The following is a 19,964-nucleotide window of genomic DNA, read 5'->3' as shown; positions in this document are numbered from 1 at the left end:
CTTAAAAATGTACTCAAATTTTTTTCCTGTGAAATTTACTCAGAATTTCTGTGCAAAAAAAAACCTTTTCTCTGATTTTTCAAGTAAAAATCACTCTTCATTTTTTTTTTTTTTTGTGAATCGACTCAACGTGAACTTCATATTAATTTGTAGTCGAAAGTTAGCAAGCAGTCAAACTGAGTTGTAAATTATAATTTATATATATATATATATATATATATATATATATATATATATATATATATATATATATATATATATATATATTGTCATTATTTAACACTGGTTAAAAGTCAGCCGTCAATGATATGAACGATGATGTGATATGACCCGAAGAAATGTCTTGTTTGATGAACAGATGAAAAACTTGTAGTACGCAGAGATCATCAAAGTGACTTGCTGCCTCAAATGTTTTACAAACGTGCAAGTTTCCCCTTTCCAATACACACACAAACGAGCGTGCGTATGAAATCGTTGTCACATTTTCGCGTGCGTGCGCTTGCGTGTGAGTGCAATGTAGAGAACCTGGACAGTGTACAAAAAAAAGAAGAGTAACATGTAAATAAATATGCAATTTTAGACTTAGAAATACAAATTGAAAAGTGTCTGTGAAGTTTTTTTTGTGTTATTTTATTTACTTACTGATTAGATAAGATAAAGGGGTGGAGTCATGATTTTAGTTGGGGGAACCTTGCAAAAGTTTTTTTTTCTAGTGTGCATATTCAACCCTCAGCCGGTCTGACGGGTTGAAAACGGAAAAGTTTTCACCTGTGGCTGCCGGTTGTATTTAATTTTATTTCATTTCAGTATACTGAATTGAAGAGTAAAACTTGCAAATTTATTTTCTGCAGCATTACTCACCCAAAAAAATGAAGGTTTAATAACAAAACAATTGAATATTTTTCTGCCAAAAGAAGCGAAAATGCTCTCTGAGGTGTTTCAAATGTGAATAATCAACTGCGTGTAGGAGCAAGAGATTCTTATGATCCGAGCCAAAGTTCAGACGACGGAATATGTCGACTTGTTTGAGCGCGAGCGGACTTGAACGTTGTCCTCCCTTATCTATGCCGATGATGATCCTGGCTTCAAATGAAAGCGCTCTCATTTGATCGACGAGCTCCGACAATGAAGCCAGGCGCCAGCAGCATGCGGGTGAGGCTGCCCGTGTTTGTTTTTGCAGCCGAGGTGGTGATTGTGGGACTGTTTGCCACTTTTGTCACATACGACGAGCACGCCGACGCCAGATTTCAAAGCAACGAGACCAAGCCCATGGACAATGCCGTCTACAAGGATTACCCTTTTTTCGCCGACATCCAGGTGATGATATTCATCGGCTTCGGATGCCTGCTGGCGTTTTTCCGACTCTATGGATTCGGAGGGATGGTTTTCAACTTTCTCGTGGCTACCTTTTCCATCCAATGGGCCATTCTAGTGCAAGGCTACTTCCAGTTCAGCCACGATGGGAAGATCCAACTTGGCGTGATCAACCTCATCAATGCGGAGTTTGCTTGCGCCGTGGTGCTTATCTCCTTCGGGGCGGTGTTGGGCAAGACCAGCCCGCTGCAGTTGCTGGTCATGGCTCTCCTGGAGGTGCCGGTATTTGCGGTGACGGAATGGGCAGTGCTGAAGTACCTGAAGATCAACGACGCTGGAGGTTCCATCCTCATTCATCTCTTTGCCTGTTACTTTGGCTTGGGAGTCACCTTTGCGCTGCACAGACCTCGCCTCAACGAAGGCCACGCCAAGGAGAACACCAGCTATCAGTCGGACATCTTATCCGTGATGGGGACCTTGTTCCTTTGGGTGTTCTGGCCCTCCTTCAACTCGGCACTAACCCTGAAAGGCGATGACCAGCACAGGGCCATCCTCCACACCTTCATTGGCCTCTGCGCCTCCACGACCACGGCCTTTGCTCTCTCGGCACTCCTCAACAAAAATGGCAAACTCAGCATGGCCGACATCCAGAACGTGACCTTGGCTGGAGGCGTGACGGTCGGGGCGTCCGTCGATATGATGATTTCGCCAGCAGGAGCATATGCCCTGGGAATGGTGGGCTGCATCGCATGCATGCTAGGATACAAGTACCTGAGCCCCCTCTTGGCGCGACGCTTCCGCATCCAGGATCAATGTGGAATACATAATTTGCACGGTCTGACAGGACTCATATCTTGCACTGCTGGGATTTGCGCAATAATGATGGCGAACGAGGACGACTATGGGCCGAGTTTGTATGACACTTTTAGGCACAGAGCCCCAAAAGAAGGCGATCCTAAGTTGCTCGAGCTCCAGGAATTGATTCCGGGTCTGCAGCCAGGTTTGGGGCGAAGTGCCCGAGAACAGGCTCTCTTCCAGGTGGCAGCCATCTTTTCCACTATAGCAGCGGCCGCCATCGGAGGCATCCTCACAGGCGTGGTCTTGAAAATGCCGTTCCTCGCCTCACCTTCAGATGATTTCTGTTTTGACGACAGACTCTATTTTGATGTGCCCGAGGACACTTACTCACCACTTCAACTCAACAAAGGCACAGATAAAGAGGAAACTGTTGCCTAACATGCCATGCTATTTTTACGGAAGTAATGAAAAATTATTTGTCTAACAAAATGGTTTCAAAAGAATACTTTGGGATTGGATATGAATTGTATATTTTGTAATTATATTGTAATAAATATGTCATATTTATTGTCTGAGTAAATCTAATGTTTTAATCCAAATTGGAGCAAAATATTAACATGAATAATGTGATTGGCTTAGCAACAAGTCACACATTTGTATAGTTTAAAAATCTAAATCAAGACATTGCAATGTGTCCAACTGTATGTGACTGACGAAAATTATTTGTGATCTGATCATGAATGAGTGAACCAACAAGCATAAAAAAACATGCGCTGTGAATTTATGATGCTCTGATATTTTTATTAGATTTAGACTACATAATTACCACCAGCATTTTTTAAACAACAAATTAAATATGAAATCAAAATTCACAGAAAATAACGACGTTAGTGGCAAAATCTAACCTAAACATATGGGGGGTTGTATAGACAGGTAAATTATTGACGAACGAGCTTTATTTTTCACTATTACTGGTCTTCATTGTGCAACACGACATTCCAAACGGTGTCCAAATATTTTCACAAACTAAACAAGTCACATCACGAACGAGACCTAGCTTTATAGACACAACAGTGACCCCTGGTGGACAACTAAAAACACAGCACATACAAGAAGACCCTTATCCAACAAAATACAAAATGAAAATAAACATTTTTTTTTTCTTCACGATACATTAACAGAGACCTTAACGCGCCGGAACGTCATGACAGGTACGTTGGTCACGTGATATGCGACGTGAAGCAAGTAAATCGTTAGCTGGGGTATCCGAATTGCCAAACAGAATGAGGAAACTATTTTATAGTGTCACATATAGTTTTGGACTGTATTGTGAATGAAGGCTTAGAGTGCACATTTTGATACACCTCGGGTGTGTGATGCAAGCTGGGCAAGTGGCAGGACAAGACAAAATAGGCATGGATAAAAAACGGGTAAATTCCACAAAATCAATATTAATCAGAATTTTGTGTACACGCTAGTGCGGGCACGCAGAACATATTGGCAAGAAAGTTTTGGGTTTTACCTACCCTAGAGTAAGCTCAGTTGTACAGTATCTTTTTTTTTAGTACATAACCCCCCCCCAAAAAAAAAAATAGATTAGCAATAATGGAAGCATTACACAAGATACAGAAATGTAATCTCGATAATACACTGGTTAAATCAGCCTGGCAGCACTCACAAATATTACAACTCTTGAGTCATGCAATTTGGAATTAATTTTCAGACGACATCATCGTCATTTATGCAGGATTGAAAATAAAGGATTTAGTGTGGCTTTTATTTGAGTCCTCGCACGGATCAAAGTCGAGTACCATGAAACTGCTGACATTCTGGCTTAGCAAGCTGTCAAACTGGATCCAATAACACTAGAAATTGTGTGAATGCAAATGAATCATTGAAAGGAAAATGCTGGACATTTGGCAAGAGAACTGGGACTTAAGGGACACAGGAAGAGATTTATCAAAACTTCAGAAACAGGTTGGTTTAGGGCAGGGGTCAAATTTTTGGAAACTGAGAGCTACTTCTTGGGTACTGACAATAACGTGAAGGGCTACCACTGCGATTCACATTTCTTCAATAGCAAATTTGCAAAAATTATTTGAGGTCCACATCGTTGTTTTTTCCCAAATTATTCCCACAAACGCAAATGTGATGTGAAAACTATAGCATTAAAACAGATTTGCTACAGATTACCGCTAATTGCGTTTTTGTTTTTTGTTTTTAGAACAGCAACAGAAAAAAAATAAACGATCTTTTCGTAAAAGAGGCCTTCTCAGGCTGCCCTTGGGGACTACCTGGTTCCCCTCGGTACCATGTTAATGACACCTGCTTTTGAGCACAAGATGGGAAGGAATCAGAAGGAAGAGTGTATTTGTAATCGGAAATTCCGCTGGAAGAGATGATATGTGTTGCCAACATGAGACTGCTTGGCATGTGCTAATGGCATCCAGATCTTATGATAAAGCGAATGGGAAATGGATAATTGTATTAAAGGAAAATAAACTTGCATTCAGCGCCGATCTTCTTGGAAAAGTATCAACAACCAAAACTCAGAATCAGTTAATTGGTTCTTTAAGGAAAACGCGATTAATGAGTAGGACATGATTTTAATTATATTGATTTATTTTTATAGGCTCGAGCACGCCTGAGATCCTCGTGAGGATTGAGCAGCTATAATTTAACGCTGTCATTTTTATTTTCGGCCTTTCTACTGTTTCACATTCCAGTCCGATAGAAGGCGGTAATGCACCAAACTTTAGCTGACCAGACGGCAAACAAGCGAAACAAGAAGACGAAGAAGAAGCAAAACGGCGACAGCCGTTAAGGCCACGACCGATCCTTTGCTTTTTTTCGCCTTCGTGTACTAAAAAAAAAACTACTTACATAAGGCACTCGTTGAAATCATTTATGCCACTTTTTGGTGGGATCTACCGCACGGGAAGCACCCAGAACAATCTCTTCGGCGGGACACTGGCTTTGATATTTTGACTTTTCCCCCTCACACTTTCACCAATTCCAAAGGGTAACGTCATTGTCTGCTAACTAAACTCGCGTTGTGCTGTTAGCTTGCCTGTTTTTCAACATTAGCATCACGTTAGCACCGGGCTGTTGTTTTGTTCGCATTTGCGCTAGCTGTGTTTACAGTGTGCCCTCAACGTATCGGACCTTCGTGTACGTTTATTTGATCTGTATGCATTTGTAATCCTAAACGAGGCCGTCGATTACTTCAACAGGCCCAAGAAGCTAACTAGCGTTAGCATGTAGCCCCGACCGCCATTTAGCCTCCCTAAATATTTGCACGTTGATCGTCGAAACATGTTTATTTTTCGAGCTCTGTATTTAATATTCGACTTAGCGTGTGGATTTAAACAGCCTTAAGGTGAAGTAGATGAGTCAAACTGAAAACTATTAACATTAATTCCACACATTAAATTAGATGTGTTATGTTTCGTTTCGAATTTGCTGCGCTTAAAACAGTTCCTGCAAGACTAAATGCGTTGCGATTGTGTTCCACGTGTGCAAAGCAGTAAATGGACTCACCCTTTAATTTTAGGATCGTCATGGCTGATGATTTTGATGTTGAGGCCATGCTGGAGGCGCCGTACAGAAAGGTGGGTTGAGAGGTCAAAGCAATGCCGCTTATTTTCTACACTTGACCCGTTCACAATAATTGCAACTGTGACAAAGTTTACATGAATGTTGTGTGGTATTTTGAGTAAAACGCTGTAAGTTTATAAATAAATCCGCATCTATCTCTCTTTATAGACTTCCCTAATGATATCTCACCTCTACTCCCATGAATTCATCTTTGATTCCACTGTGAACTGTGAAAAAAAGGAAGGTAGTTATTGTGCATATACTGATGTACTGTGGTTCACCATAGGACTAAAAGAGATTCGACCTAAAACACCCAGGCCCTATTCGGTTGCAACAAGGTGAATACCGATGAGCGATAGGCCCATATTATCTGGCCAGCAAAGTTGGCAGTATTCAGATTTATAACCTGCACGTGCAATTCAACAGATGGCAATAGGAAGGCTGTGCAAGATTCTTGCTCTCCTTTGAAAACTTTGCAAAGAAGCTTGATGCCCTTTCACACACCCACCCCCGTAAATCAGCCAGAGGCAGTCTTATAATTGTGCCAGTTCCATCCTACATTGTTAAACATGTTTCATTTGCTTATAAATATGAATACTGCCCCTTTGCCTCATTCAACTTGAATGTGTATCAGCATCTTGAATTTGCATGCTACACAACACCACATAAGAATCTAGTAGTACTTCTATTTATCATGTGTAAAGTGGCTTGACCTACGTTAGTCAAGACGACATTTATGGCACACCTTTAAGATAATAGTGTCTCGTGGAAGGCTTTTTTTTTTTTGATATTTCTTTTTCTTGGGCGTCAATATTACTAAGAAGTGTGAATCCCTGTTTGCTTCAGGGCAAGATGTGTGACAGAGGTGGCATCGAGCTCTTACAGTCCAAGAACGAAAATGGGTGAAGATCACTGGACTGACACCAACCACAAAGGATCTCTTTTAGCGACCCCACGTCGTGCGTGGTCACATGATTAGGCACAAATAGTGACATTGGTACGACTGGCAATAGGGGGAAGGGTTGAGATGAGCTGCCAATTGTCAGAGCTTCCTGAACTCACCTAAAAGTTGTGTTGGGACACCCTCCATCTTTGATTAAGAGTACTTTGCTGCCAAGTTAAGAGCAGAGAGGCAGCAATTGGAAAGGACACCTGTCCAGACAGAACAGAAAGACATTTTGAAGTATTATGATTAATTGAAATATTTCTGCATTTTTCTCTTGTCCCTCCCCTCCCCCTGTACCATGACGACTTGAAATGTTGCGTCTACGTCCTCATGATGTTCTTCTATCAACCTTGCTTAGGATGAGGTCAAGTCTTCTCATGCAAACGGACACGATGGCCACAACAGGAAGTAAGCGTTTGCGTCACTGTATTGGATTTAGAGCGCAGTGTCTTGACCATAACGGATTTCTCTGTTGAATGGCACGCAGGAAGAGGCGGAGCAAGAGCAGAAGCCCAGGCTCCAAGAAAAGAAAGAGCCGGAGCCGAAGCAAAGACAGAAAAAAAGCTAAGAAGAGGAGCAAGAGCCAAGAAAGGAAGCAAAACCGCGGCAAGGAACACCATCGCAGCCGTTCTCGAAGTCGGGAGCGAGCCGGGCGCTACAAAGCTCGAAAGAGCCCCATGTAGGTGCATTGGAATATAAACGTTTACTGTTGTGCGGCTTAGCCCAGTGTTTCCCAACAATTTAGCTGATAAACTTGCAGGAAGCAATGATGGTGTTGTATGAATGCCTACAAGTGACGTTATTGTTTGATCGGCTGACCAGATTAACGAAGATATGCATGTTATTTATTTGCAGACAAATTATTATGACTTTTTGTATTACTTCAAACAGCCCCCCCACACAACTCCCTCATCTCTCGCAGCACACTGGTTGGGAATCATTGGCTTAATCTGCGAGGTGGAAATGTTAATGTTTTTTTTTAAATCTTGGTTTCAGACGGAAGCGGTCCAAAAGTCGCACTCCTGTCAAGAAGGAGAAGAGTCCAGTCAGGTACAATGTCATTTTCTATTGATGCCTTGTGCATGAATCTTATGCAGAAAATGTTTAAAAAAATGCCAGTAGATGATGTGATTTTTTTTTGTGCTTTTGCAATGTATATCGACATTAAACAGTTTTCCCCGTCTGCCTTTATTCATTGACATCTCAGACGTCCTGCTGCACAATTTAAAAATACGAAAACTGAATTTATTGAGTATTGTGGATCCCCGCTGTGCTTATTTTACATTTGCCAAAAAGTGTCCCTCAAGTATCTCCAAGCCAGGTTGCGCATGTCAGGCTGGTGTAGGGATGTTGGACGGCTCCAATGATTGGTCCATTTTGTGGAAGGGTTGTAGTGGTTGGATAAGATTTCAAGCTTACGTGAAATACATTTATGTATGCACTCTCTATCTCTATGTATTAGTTGAGCCCCCTCCTTTTGTGTTTCTAGGCAACCAATAGACAATCTAACGCCAGAGGAGCGAGATGCCCGCACCGTTTTCTGCATGCAGCTGGCTGCTAGAATCAGAGCTCGAGACCTGGAGGATTTCTTCTCAGCTGTCGGAAAAGTGAGTTATTGGGCAGTTTGCTTGTGGACTTTCTACCAAGTTTGTTTACAGATTCCACCCGACACATATTCATTGTCCTGCAATTTTGCTGTTTAAGGTCGGATTTTCTCACTTAAATGCAGTTCCGGAATGTCTGTGAGAAGTGGACTTAAGCACTTAATTGCGGTGTTAAATATGCGTGTCAATCCTAGGTTAGTTTAGCCGTTAGCGTGGCTCTACCATGGAGGCGATGATTACTGTCTTTGGAGTGACTCCGCAACATGTTTTGTCGCGGAAGTAGCCTGGTGGCAAAGCTAGTTGCTAGTCAGCTGCTTGCCTCAACCTCCGGCTCACCGCCGTGGGATGTCGTGCACGATTCAGTCCAGCAAAGCTTTTTGAGACGCTTCGCCGCTTGATTCACATTCATTTTGTCGTCCTTCACCGCGTATAAAATTAATGACTGGAATTTTTTTTGTCATGTAGGTTCGTGACGTGAGAATGATATCAGACCGGAATTCGCGAAGATCGAAGGGGATCGCCTACATTGAGTTTGTGGAGTCGTCTTCTGTGCCCTTGGCCATCGGCCTGACGGGTCAGCGACTTTTGGGAGTGCCCATCATTGTCCAGGCGTCTCAGGTAGGTGAGCACGACTTTTGCTGCTTGCAGATGTTTCACTGACATGGCTAATCTTTTATACTCGCATTCGCAGGCCGAGAAAAATCGAGCTGCCGCGGCCGCCAGTAACCTTCAGAAAGGCAGCGCGGGGCCCATGCGGCTCTATGTGGGTTCGCTGCACTTCAACATCACCGAGGAAATGCTGCGAGGGATCTTTGAGCCCTTTGGAAGGGTCAGAATAGATTTCCACATTTAAGGAAGAGTTTTGTACGTGTGCCGATGAATGATTGTCATCTTCTTGTGTTGGTGCAGATTGAAGGTATTCAGCTCATGATGGATAGCGAAACTGGACGTTCCAAAGGATATGGCTTCATATCGGTAAGTGAATGAAAGTCTTTTAATACGTTTTCTGTGTGTTCATTGGTCCGCCATTTATATTGTTCACTGACAAAGACCATGATCTGCCTTGTTTTTCCAAGTTTGCAGATGCAGAGTGTGCAAAAAAGGCCCTGGAGCAACTGAATGGCTTCGAACTGGCCGGCCGGCCAATGAAGGTGGGCCACGTTACAGAGCGCTCGGACGCGTCCACGGCAAGCTCGTTCCTGGACAACGATGAGCTGGAACGGACCGGCATCGACCTTGGAACCACTGGGCGATTGCAGCTCATGGCCCGACTTGCTGAAGGTTTGCAATTCTGCATATTTAGATTTTTTTTTATTTTCTTTGAATGAGCATTTATTCTATTTTTTGGACTCAATGTGTTTGGTCTTACAGGAACTGGTCTCAAGATTCCCCCAGCTGCTCAGCAGGCACTACAGATGACTGGCTCTGTACCTTATGGAAACATGGCCACCCCAGCAAGTAAGTCAGAATGACGGCTTTGGTCAGTTATGTCACATGATTGTTTGCTCAATTTTAAACTTTTGCAGCGCCTGCACCGAGCCAAGCTTTGAACCTTCCGTCTCAGCCACTGGCCACTCACTGCCTTCAGTTATCCAATCTCTTCAACCCACAAGCGTAAGGCTTTCAAAATCCTTCTAAATATCTATAATATGACCTACTGCTGACCTTGCTGGATTTTTTTCCCCTCTTCTTAGGGAAAACGATCCCAGCTGGGCCATTGAGATCCAAGAAGATGTCATCGAGGAGTGTAACAAGCATGGTGGAGTCGTTCACATTTATGTTGACAAGAACTCTGCTCAGGTGAGAATATTCTCTCGTTTCTCATTTTGTGGGACCACTGCAAGAGATGTGATTAGCAGAAATAGCTTTAATGGACCAACAATAGCTTGACAACTCGTGCCCACGTCATTCTCCAGGCCAGGCGCTGGCTTTGAAAGCCAGAATGTGACAATGCAGCCATCCACCTCATCTTTGTTATTGTGTTGGAACACAAAATTTGTTTTCATCGGCGGTCAAATACATTTACAAAAAAAAATAAATAAATACAGGGATACTGCCGTGTACGATGCACTGCTTTGGAACTTCCCTGCTAAAACAGCAGCTTTGTTTTCAATTAAATGAGCACAGATCTCACTTGAGTCCTTTTGTGACTAAATTGAGATTTTTATATTCTGCGCAAGTGTCACTTATTTAAATTATTATTTTTTTTGGTGCAGGGTAACGTGTATGTGAAGTGCCCCTCCATACCAGCAGCTATGGCATCTGTCAATGCACTTCATGGACGCTGGTTTGCAGGTATGTGCAGCAGCACTTCAGCATTCAAAGGACATTACTGCAGATGAACACGTCTTTTCCTGCTTTCCCTGTAGGGAAAATGATCAAGGCGGCCTACGTTCCCTTACCAACATACCACAACCTTTTCCCGGATTCAGTAACAGCGAAGCAGCTTCTCATGCCAACACGTCGATAGTGAGGCATGCGTGTGATCGTCAGTGTAAATACATTTCGTTGCATTGATTAAAATGTCTTTGAAACGACCTCATTTAAATTGGCTGGCTCAAATTCACATATACGCCCTTAAAAAAAAAGATGAAAGAAAAAGGGTCGTTTTGAGTTTATGTTCAACTTTGTGGCTTTGTGCTGTCAAGTACCACTGAAGAAATCTGCAGATCTGTTTTTAAATATTCCTGTCTCATCTGCTTGTTTCCTTGAGTACTTGTAGATTGAAAAGAATTAGCAGGATTACACGTGTTGGAATATTGAGTCTTAAATACCAAAAGTATATCCATGTCTACAACAATGCTTTGTAACTTTTTACGGACATAATTTCATTTTTAGTATGAAGGCTCCCAATAAACTATTTGAAAACTGAGTGGCTTGATGAGTTCTGTTTTTTTTAGATCAGTTTTCAATTGATTTAAATCCAAAATTTCAAAATGTCACTGGATGTTGCAGGGAGTCATTTTTCAACTGGAGCGTATCGTTTTATCAATGACATTCAAATTCAAAGTGAAATATGTTGCCTTTTAGACAAATCGTGAATTTTGCAAATAGTTATCCGTCCAACTTACTGACTGGAATCATTTAAATGTGATTTGAGTGTCAAAAGTTTCAATTTGTGTATTTTACCATTCCACATTGAGTCATTTAGGTTTACCACAATTTAAAGCTTTCAAAAAGTATGACAAATTGACAAGGTTGTAAATGAATTCCATTTAGTAATCAGAGCCCAAAGCTAATCATATTCTTGGCATTTTATTCCTAGAGATGCTTTGCTACTCGTTTAGCCTACTTGAGGGTTTTAGCACATGCATTACTTGATTGAGGTCCGGCCACAGACAAAATCTATACTCAAGGGAGGCCTCCACCACTGTCTAATTACTTACAGGCCTAACGCAGGGTCTTTCCAGTAAGACCATTTGGATGGTAGCCCTTCATATTATAAGATTGATGATACATTGCAAATAATATCTAGGAGCTTTGTACTGTATTCTTTAAAATTTTCAGAAAATATTACTTGTGTCGTTTTACAACTTCGCTGTGTCATGCTCAACAGTTCAAACAATTGTTTTGCACCCGCTCTGCCTTTTGTCAGAATTGAATTAAAAGTCCTCTGAAATTGTCCATCACTGGTTAAATAGAAATGTTGCGTACTCCTACCAGCATGTTACCTGATAATGATCAACGTATAAATGGATGCTTGCGAATGGGCGCGGTGCTGCGGCTGTAACGTGTTGAAATGACTCACGACAGGTTTAATGCCTATATTGTGAACTTTATATTATAACAAAAGACATTACAAAAAGAACAAAACAGCTTCAACTCCTTTTTTTCCAGTAACAGCCAACATACATTCGTTTTTCTTTCTATTTTTTTTTTTTTAAATCAATTTTACTCCTCGTCGAGAAAGTTGTCACCACCTGTAAAGAAAACTACATAGTTATATTTTCAATGACCGTCCAAATGAGCTAACAGACGTCATACTGAATTTAATATGAAATTTTGTATTGAAGCACACTGAATTTTGATTTATTGTCCACCCGCCTTGTAACTCCTTTGAGCTCAGGCTCACAAAAAAGTCATTTTCAGAATTAGTCTAGTATGGACGCGCAACTCAATTCTATATACTCTCTAAGTCATACATGAACACTGGGGGGGGGGGGGGGGGGGGGGGGGGGGGCGAAAAAACTAGGCAACTCTTCTAACACAGTAGCTTCCGTCCACTGATGAGAAGAATTTTAACAGAATTAACATGGCTGACCTGAAAGGAATCCTCACTTTTTGGGGGAGCAGACCTTGGCCTGGTGGGCTTGTAAAACAGCAATGGCCTCGTCCACCTGAACCAAAAAAAAAAAAAAAAAGGATTATTTGAATGTTTGTTTTTTTCTTATTGCGCAATCATGGACCGGCCCATAAAAGTCAGTGTCAGTGTATACCTTGCAGTGGAGGGACTCTGGTGACTCCAGCATGTGCAGCAGCTCCGAGTTGTCAATCTCCAGCAGCATTCCAGTGATTTTTCCAGCCAGGCTTGGGTGAAGGGCATGGATCAGAGGGTACAGGCGCTCACCTGAGGCACAGCACACCCAACATAATACGATGGAAAGCAACAATTCTTTAATTCATTCAGACCATTGAGATCAGGGGTGAGCAATTGATTGGTATCAGGCTATTGATGAAAAAAAAAAAAAAAGGTGTTCAGGAAATGTGCTATTTAAGTCCAGGCTTTTCATCAGTCTTGATCTTTTTCTGTCCGGAAATTGTGAAGACTGAACTTTCTTTTTTTTTTTTTAAACAGCAAAGTTCAAGCCTCAAAATTCCATCAAAACGGTTAAACATGGCACAACCACCTAAGTGGAAAAGCCTTTTACTCAATGCCTGCAAGCTTTAAAGTGCACAGTTAAGCATCCACCCATGTCATTCAAAAAAAAAAACACTTGTTTGGTAGCTGCTTTTTTTTTTAACCTCGATTCTCATCATTTGCTCAAATGTCCATAGCTTAAACGCGATAGAATTTGCAATGATTGTTAGCATTACACTGAACAGACTTAAAAGAAAAACTATGTGGTTGTTTCAAATACACAACGTAATTCTTCATTTAATTTTTGAGTTTGACATTAAACTTCAACTGGGAGTGGCAAGAAACAAATTGTTCACATCTGCCATTCAGCGTTCACTCCACTCCATACCAAAAAGCTGCTTCTGGTCCACAAGTGGTGCTGCAGCCAACATTGAGGCAGTTAGTGGCTCCATTCCTTGAGCGTGTACGGACTGCTCCATCACAGGGGCGGGAACAACCTAAGAAAAATTGTACATCTTTACAACAGGAATGGAACTTAAGTCCAGTGGATCCTTCTCTGATGGATTTAATTTGTTTGTCACGTTTGGTCACTCATGGAAACTAATTGACGAACCCAGGTTCTAATTTGTCGGGTTTTTTTTCCCACTTCACTTGAGTTTTAGAGTCGCTGAAGTAGACCCTTCAGTCAAATTTTTGCTCACAACGCAAAGCCAAAAATCAAATCATATTGAGCTTGCAAAAACGTGTGAGTCAAGGTACCACTTTATTGATGTTTCGGGGCTCGGTACTCATTCAAACTTGGTCGAGTACCTGGAGTCTGGTCATGGAGGGCACAGAGACGACTTGCTGAGGGTTCCGCACCGCCAATGAGTACTTAAATTGACCGCTCCGTGACACGCCGGACATGTCAGCTCGCCCGCATGCAGTCTGGGTTCCGATGTTACCTAATTAAAAAAAATGTGCTTTTTAAAAGGTGCCATCCGTGTCCTGGCACGTATCGGATGCTGGGACTGACTTGTCTTTTGTGTGGAACTGCTAATACGTGGAGCCTGAGTGGAAGCCTGTCTCACTGTGGCGATGGGAGTGGAGCCCTGGCGAGGGGCAGAGCCGCCAACATACTGAGATGAGTACGGACCTGAAAACATGCAGGCGGCACCATTTGTGTCTTAGGTGCACCTTTGGACTTTCAACACAACCACATGGTCACAGGCCATCACTTCACCGTGCACTCTTGGCGGCTGTCCTGTCCAGCGAGGCACTGATCTCATGTTGCCGACAGCATTGTGCTCATAGAAGCCGCGCGTGGAAGGCTGTGAGAAAGATGCCCGGTTCAAATGAAACGAAAAAAAAATAAATAAAAGCTCATCCTACCTGCGGCACAGTCATGTAGTAGCTCGTCTGATGGTACGAGTCGATGATGGGACTGTTCATGCTTCTCAGGGTGGCTAGTCTCTGCATGTACTTGTTGGTGAGAATCGCTTTACGCTCCTCCCTTCGCTGAGCTAGCGCCACATACAGCGGCTTGGTGGCGATAATTCTTCCATTCATCTCAGTTACGGCTTTTGTTGCCTCTTCAGGTGAGGAAAAGCAGACAAAGCCAAAGCCTTTGCTTTGGGTGCCGTCGGTCATGACCTGCAAGAGGAGAGAGGTCCATTTCCATCAACATGAAGGACCGTCACTACTGGGACTATATATTCTGTGAAACTATTTTCTCGGGCAATTTACAGCAAAATGCATCTTAACGAATCAGGAGTAGTTTCGCCACACAACAAGAAAACAAAAACAACAAATGACATCATCAGGAGGGAAAAATGGAAGCTTTTAGACTGGCCAAGTTCATCACCGGACCTGAACCCAATAAAGTATGCATTTGTCCTCCTGAAGAGGAGACTGAAGGGAGAAAGCCCCAGAGACAAAAAAAGAACTGAAAGGGGCGGCAGTAAAGGCCAACAAAAGCATTTTGAACAAAGAAAGCAAAAGTCTAGTGAAGTTGGTCGGGCACAGGCTTGATGCAGTTATTGCAAATAATGGTTATGCCACCAAATATTTCATGTTATTCACGTTCAGTTCATTTCATACTTTTGCTCACTTGAAAAGTGTGTGGCTTCAAACCAAAAGGTGCTCTGTCCCGAGTTGTTAAACATCTAAATGCAAATGCCATGATATAAAAGAAGAAATTCTATTGTTTTATTCATGTTTTGATCAGAAACCCAAATGTCTCCAGAATACTACAAAAACAAAAATGAATTGATCCCGCCTTTGCAATGCTTTTGGAGGGGCTTGTATGTTCTTTACCTGTATTCTACCGCCCCCTGGTGGCCAAAGAACATAGACCAGAATGAGCAGTAATCATAACGTAAAAACTTCAACTCTTTAAGATTCTAATAAATTATTGGTGTTTGTTTTTATGAAGTATAAAACTCGAGAGTGGAATTTTAAAAATAGTAAAAGTCATTTTCGGGGGCGCTGAAATGCACTGACAGCATTTCAATTTATTTCAACAGGGATGGGAATGTTTTTTGAAACGAGTGAGGTCACAGGACAAATTCAACTCCTAAGTCAAGGCACCACTTAACGCGCTTACAAATGTCTCAACTCAGCACATACCTTTGCACTTGTTATGGTACCGTAGGGGGAGAACTCTTTCCGAAGTCTCTCGTCATCTATGCTATCGTCCAAGTTCTTCACATACAGATTGACACCCTGAAAGCAGAAAGTTAACATTTTTGCCCTTCAAAAGACAAACAAATGTGAAGTATAAAGCTCAGCAATATAATGGTAAAGGTCAGCAACTTTTGCATTGTTTTACTCCCACAGTAATCCCATTTCACCCACCATCCCCCCTTTCAGTAAAACGCATTAAGTCAACACTTGTACAGATCTCGAAGGAACCAATATCTGAATAAGCAAGAGTGCTGAAATCATTTCCAATACTTAACATTTTTATTAGCGGTACCTGATAGCGTTGGATGCGGTCTTGTTTGATCTGGTCGAACCTGCGCTTCAGCTCGCCCTGACGCTCCAGCCGCTTCTGCGCCCGTCCAACGTAGAGGAACTTCCCGTTGAGCTCCTTGCCATTCATCTCATCCACTGCCTGGCCAAAACAAAAAAGGTGTCATCACCATGACGTCACTGAACCAATCACACTTTGCCACTTCACTTCCAATGTCGTGTCTCATCTTGATGTCACTTACGATTTAGTTTTGTACAGTGGTACCATGACTTGAGTTTAATTCTGTGACCACGCTCAAATTGCTCGCATCACCTTTGCACATCGATGAATAGAATTAAATTAAATAGTAAAGAAAAATTTACGCATTTATTTTTTTTTTAAAGAAAATCAGCACTTGAGTATTGTATGTGGTAGAAGTACGACGCTCATTCTGCTTTGCCAAGTCGACGACACGCACAACTTACTCATTTTTGTAATAATTTTAAGCTCCAAAATAACAGATATCTGCTTCTTCTTACTTTCTCAAAAACCATGGTTAGAAAAAAAGAAATCAGGCAAAATACCTGCATATGAACAGAAAACACATGCACAAAAGTACCAATTCTTGTGCTTCCGCTTCCATCGAGTGCTGGAGTGGCTAGGCCTCATCACAAAAAATTCTTGAGACACCCACTGTGGGTTTTTTTTCTTTTATCATTTCGAATGAGTTTTTTCCCCCTCGCGTTGTTATTTGAACATGGACACCCGAGCACAATTAAAATCCAACTACAAAAGCCAGTGAAAAAAGTGAAAATCAACTCACCAGAGAAACTTGACACATTACCTTTTGCGCATCCTCGTGGTTAGCGTAGTTTACAAAACCAAATCCACGAGAACAACCTCGCTCGTCCTTCATCACGCGTACGCTGAGAGTCTTCCCTGAAAGAAGGCGTACACAAATCAGTTGATATCGTCACAGTTCAGGCGAATAAATATGATCGGAACGGTCACTCTTACCAAATGCAGAAAAGACATCTTTTAGATTGGCATCAGTGTAGTCTTCCCCAAAGTTTTTAATGTAGACATTGGTGAATTTCATAGCTTTGCTGCCAAACTCCTGCTCTCGGTCCTTGCGGGACTTGAAGTGGCCGACAAAACTGCAGACGTCACCACACACAAAATGTGTCATTATAGGTTTTGGATAAATTGCACTTGACAAAGATTTACTGCAACATATAATTCACTTGTCAGTATTTTTGCTAGGGAACTACTTTGACTCCATTACACTGATCAACATTTCACTCGTCACTTGTGATTTTATTACTTGCACATTCTTTATTGGGGGGTTCATCAGAGAGGAACTCAATAAAAGATATTAATGTACTCACACTTTTCTGTCATTCAACAGCATTCCGTTCATGGTCTTAATGGCGCGGTTTGCAGCCTCCTGAGTCTCAAAGTGAACAAAGCCGTAGCCTTTTGAGCCCTTTTCATCACAAACGACCTACAGGAAACAGCATGGAACGCAACACGTTGAGTTCGGACTTTCATTGAAATGGAAGCACGTAGTGCATTTTATCGGCTCTCTACCTTAAAAAGGTTATAATAAAAGAAAAAAAGATATTCCGGATTACGGTCTTTTTGTTTGCGCATGCACAATCCCAAGTTTGTGAAAAGACCCTGAATTGCAATGTTACTTGCACAGAAAGCGAGTGACGTGATTCTGCACAGCCTGAACGTGCTGGAGACGAGTTAATGACAGCCCCGTTGGAGTTAAAAACATCACCAGTGCTAATAATAAAGTCAATGGAAAATGCAACTGACATGCTAACTTGAAACTAGCATTGACTTCTGGGAGTGATATTTCTTCAAACGACGACTACTGACACGCAAACACTGTCGGTAGACATACATTCAAGTAACATATTTATTTGGATTCATTTTTTTGTGCTATTATTTTAGTATATACTTATTTTACGGTCTTTCAATAATAATAATCATAATAAGAGAGAGAGAGCGAGAGAGAGAGAGAACAAAGTTGTGGTCCCAACACAAGATAACACAACACAAGTCGTGTAACAAAAAGCTTTGGAAACACCAGCACTCACCTTGCAGGACAAAATATTGCCAAAGGCTGAGAAGGTGTCATACAAAGCCTTGTTGTCAATCGTGTCATCCATGTTCTTGATGAAGATGTTGCCAACGCCAGACTTCCTGAGGCCTGGGTCACGTTGAGACCACATTATTCGGATTGGGCGACCCTTGAGAACATCGTAGTTCATGGTATCCAACGCACACTCCGCTAAAAGACGGAGAAACGTTTGACCGGAATAACATGACATACTGACGGTTCAGAATACATACTTAAGTTCTACCTAAGTCCACTGACGACGTCTGGTTTAAGTTGCAACTGTATTAATTCAGTTTTATGCATTTTTATGTCAACGTGCAATCACCTCAGTGCAGCGCTCTTCCTCAGATGCAACATGCACGCTGGGATGTCTTGCTGAGATTGCGAGACAGCGCTTTCAAATTAAATACACACCATTGATGCACTTAAGATTGGACCTTTTATCATTACCTATGAGGTGATTTCAAAACGTATTACAACATTAGGAGGCCTGTAGTGCTAAAAATTGCAGCCACATTTTTCTTTTCTTTAACCAGACATCGGAGAAATTGATGCTTTTGGGAAAAAAAAAGTGCCAATGTCACAGATTCACATTTTCACAGCAAACATGAAAAGTGAAATCATTTGATGAATCCTCATTCAAGATATTTTTTTGTAAAGAAAAAATGAAGGGGAAAAAAAAGAGAATGGAACTTCACCATCCGCTGGTTGCTGGAAGTTTATATAGGCATATCCCAAGGACCTCCGCGTGATGATATCACGACACACGCGGATTGACATGATTGGCCCAGCAGGACAAAACTTCTGGTACAGCATGGCCTCTGTAACATCTGGATGCAGGTCCCCAACATACAAAGAGGCAAGGGGATAGGTCGGTCCGCTGCTGTTCATTGTTGTCGACGGCTGGTTTAAGAAAAAGCAAGCACCCATTAACAGACATGAGCAAAATTGTCAAACAGATGCTTTGATGACACAAATACATGTTACATGTGTATGATTAAAATGAACATTTCAAATAAAACAAGCCCATTGCTGAAAGCACTTATGAATAAAATATGAAGATGTGTTACTTTGACACGTTTTTTCTCACCAATTCAATGAGAGATGGCAGACATCTCATCAAAATCTATTATCTCCCCGTTTTTTTGTGCAAGTACTAAAACCAATGGGTGACCTTTGTCGCCGATTCTAGCCCAATTCAGAAATTATTCAGAGATCGAAGCAAGAGTATAAACCTCAACAAGTCAAAATGCATCTCGATGTGATTCAAAACACTAAACGACACTTTCAGTTCAACTTTGCTAGTAGGATCATTTAGCCTTGGAAAAAAAAGTCAAGTTGAGACAAAATTTGTAGTTTAAAAACAACGTGCAGGCTAATGCCAATTATAAGATTACATTCAATATTTTCTTGAGATTTTTTTTTTTTTAAAAAGACAATTGTTCAAAAAAAAATAAGATCGCGGCCTAGCCTAATAAGACTGCATGTGCAGACATTTATTGATCATACTTCACATACACGTGGTTAGAAGTGTCTAAGGCGTAAATAAAACGATAAAACAACCAAGTGTGTTGTTACTTACAGCTTTTAAACAGCCAAAAAGTTGATTGGGGTTGGACATTAAACGTATCGCAGGTCGTAAGGGAGCCGGGAGCCTTTTTCCGTTTAATTACTGCGGCGGAACACCTGCACCCGTCCTCAAAGTCACTTAATGGTCGAGCCCTCCGCCACATAAAGTAGTTCCTCCAAAACCGTCATTTGCGGAGGCTCTCTAGTTGGAGTTCGCATGCAAACCATAACGATGCCAAAAGCTTAGTTTGCTGTTGCTTTGACAACATTATAAA

The 19,964-nt window shown here is 41.7% G+C and overlaps 3 protein-coding genes across 4 annotated transcripts; 2 read left to right on the top strand and 1 right to left on the bottom strand.

Annotated features, from left to right (window-relative positions):
- The first annotated feature begins 434 nt into the window (after positions 1 to 434).
- rh50 (Rh50-like protein) lies at positions 435 to 2,679 on the top strand. The gene has a single exon (XM_088291523.1). The coding sequence runs from the start codon at positions 1,090 to 1,092 to the stop codon at positions 2,548 to 2,550; it is 1,461 nt and encodes a 486-aa protein (XP_088147649.1). The 5' UTR covers positions 435 to 1,089; the 3' UTR covers positions 2,551 to 2,679.
- Positions 2,680 to 4,865: 2,186 nt separating this feature from the next.
- rbm39b (RNA binding motif protein 39b) lies at positions 4,866 to 11,131 on the top strand. The gene is made up of 15 exons (XM_088291386.1): positions 4,866 to 5,134; positions 5,666 to 5,723; positions 7,014 to 7,063; positions 7,143 to 7,334; positions 7,652 to 7,705; positions 8,145 to 8,262; positions 8,725 to 8,877; positions 8,951 to 9,088; positions 9,169 to 9,234; positions 9,336 to 9,540; positions 9,631 to 9,717; positions 9,786 to 9,873; positions 9,954 to 10,059; positions 10,476 to 10,554; positions 10,629 to 11,131. The coding sequence occupies exons 2-15, from the start codon at positions 5,673 to 5,675 to the stop codon at positions 10,727 to 10,729; spliced, it is 1,488 nt and encodes a 495-aa protein (XP_088147512.1). The 5' UTR covers positions 4,866 to 5,134; positions 5,666 to 5,672; the 3' UTR covers positions 10,730 to 11,131.
- An 882-nt stretch (positions 11,132 to 12,013) lies between these two features.
- On the bottom strand, positions 12,014 to 19,834 carry pabpc1l (poly(A) binding protein, cytoplasmic 1-like). 2 transcript variants are annotated; one of them, XM_088291536.1, is made up of 16 exons: positions 19,703 to 19,834; positions 18,819 to 19,023; positions 18,098 to 18,291; positions 17,378 to 17,493; positions 17,007 to 17,146; positions 16,834 to 16,928; positions 16,014 to 16,151; positions 15,665 to 15,760; positions 14,429 to 14,689; positions 14,280 to 14,367; positions 14,073 to 14,192; positions 13,868 to 14,001; positions 13,446 to 13,554; positions 12,696 to 12,826; positions 12,521 to 12,596; positions 12,014 to 12,179 (listed from the first exon to the last, which is right to left on the bottom strand). In XM_088291536.1, the coding sequence occupies exons 1-15, from the start codon at positions 19,739 to 19,741 to the stop codon at positions 12,534 to 12,536; spliced, it is 1,929 nt and encodes a 642-aa protein (XP_088147662.1). In that variant the 5' UTR covers positions 19,742 to 19,834; the 3' UTR covers positions 12,014 to 12,179; positions 12,521 to 12,533. The 2 variants fall into 2 exon arrangements, with proteins under 2 accessions (XP_088147662.1, XP_088147661.1); XM_088291535.1 differs by having other exon boundaries at positions 12,538 to 12,596.
- Between the last annotated feature and the right edge of the window lie 130 nt (positions 19,835 to 19,964).

This window comes from Idiotropiscis lumnitzeri, chromosome 3, assembly GCF_059441095.1.
Source record: "Idiotropiscis lumnitzeri isolate Australia: NSW breed Sydney's pygmy pipehorse chromosome 3, RoL_Ilum_1.0, whole genome shotgun sequence".
NCBI lineage: Eukaryota > Metazoa > Chordata > Actinopteri > Syngnathiformes > Syngnathidae > Idiotropiscis > Idiotropiscis lumnitzeri.
The sequence above is the reverse complement of the archived record's forward strand: the minus strand, read 5'-3'. Positions and strand labels throughout refer to the sequence as shown.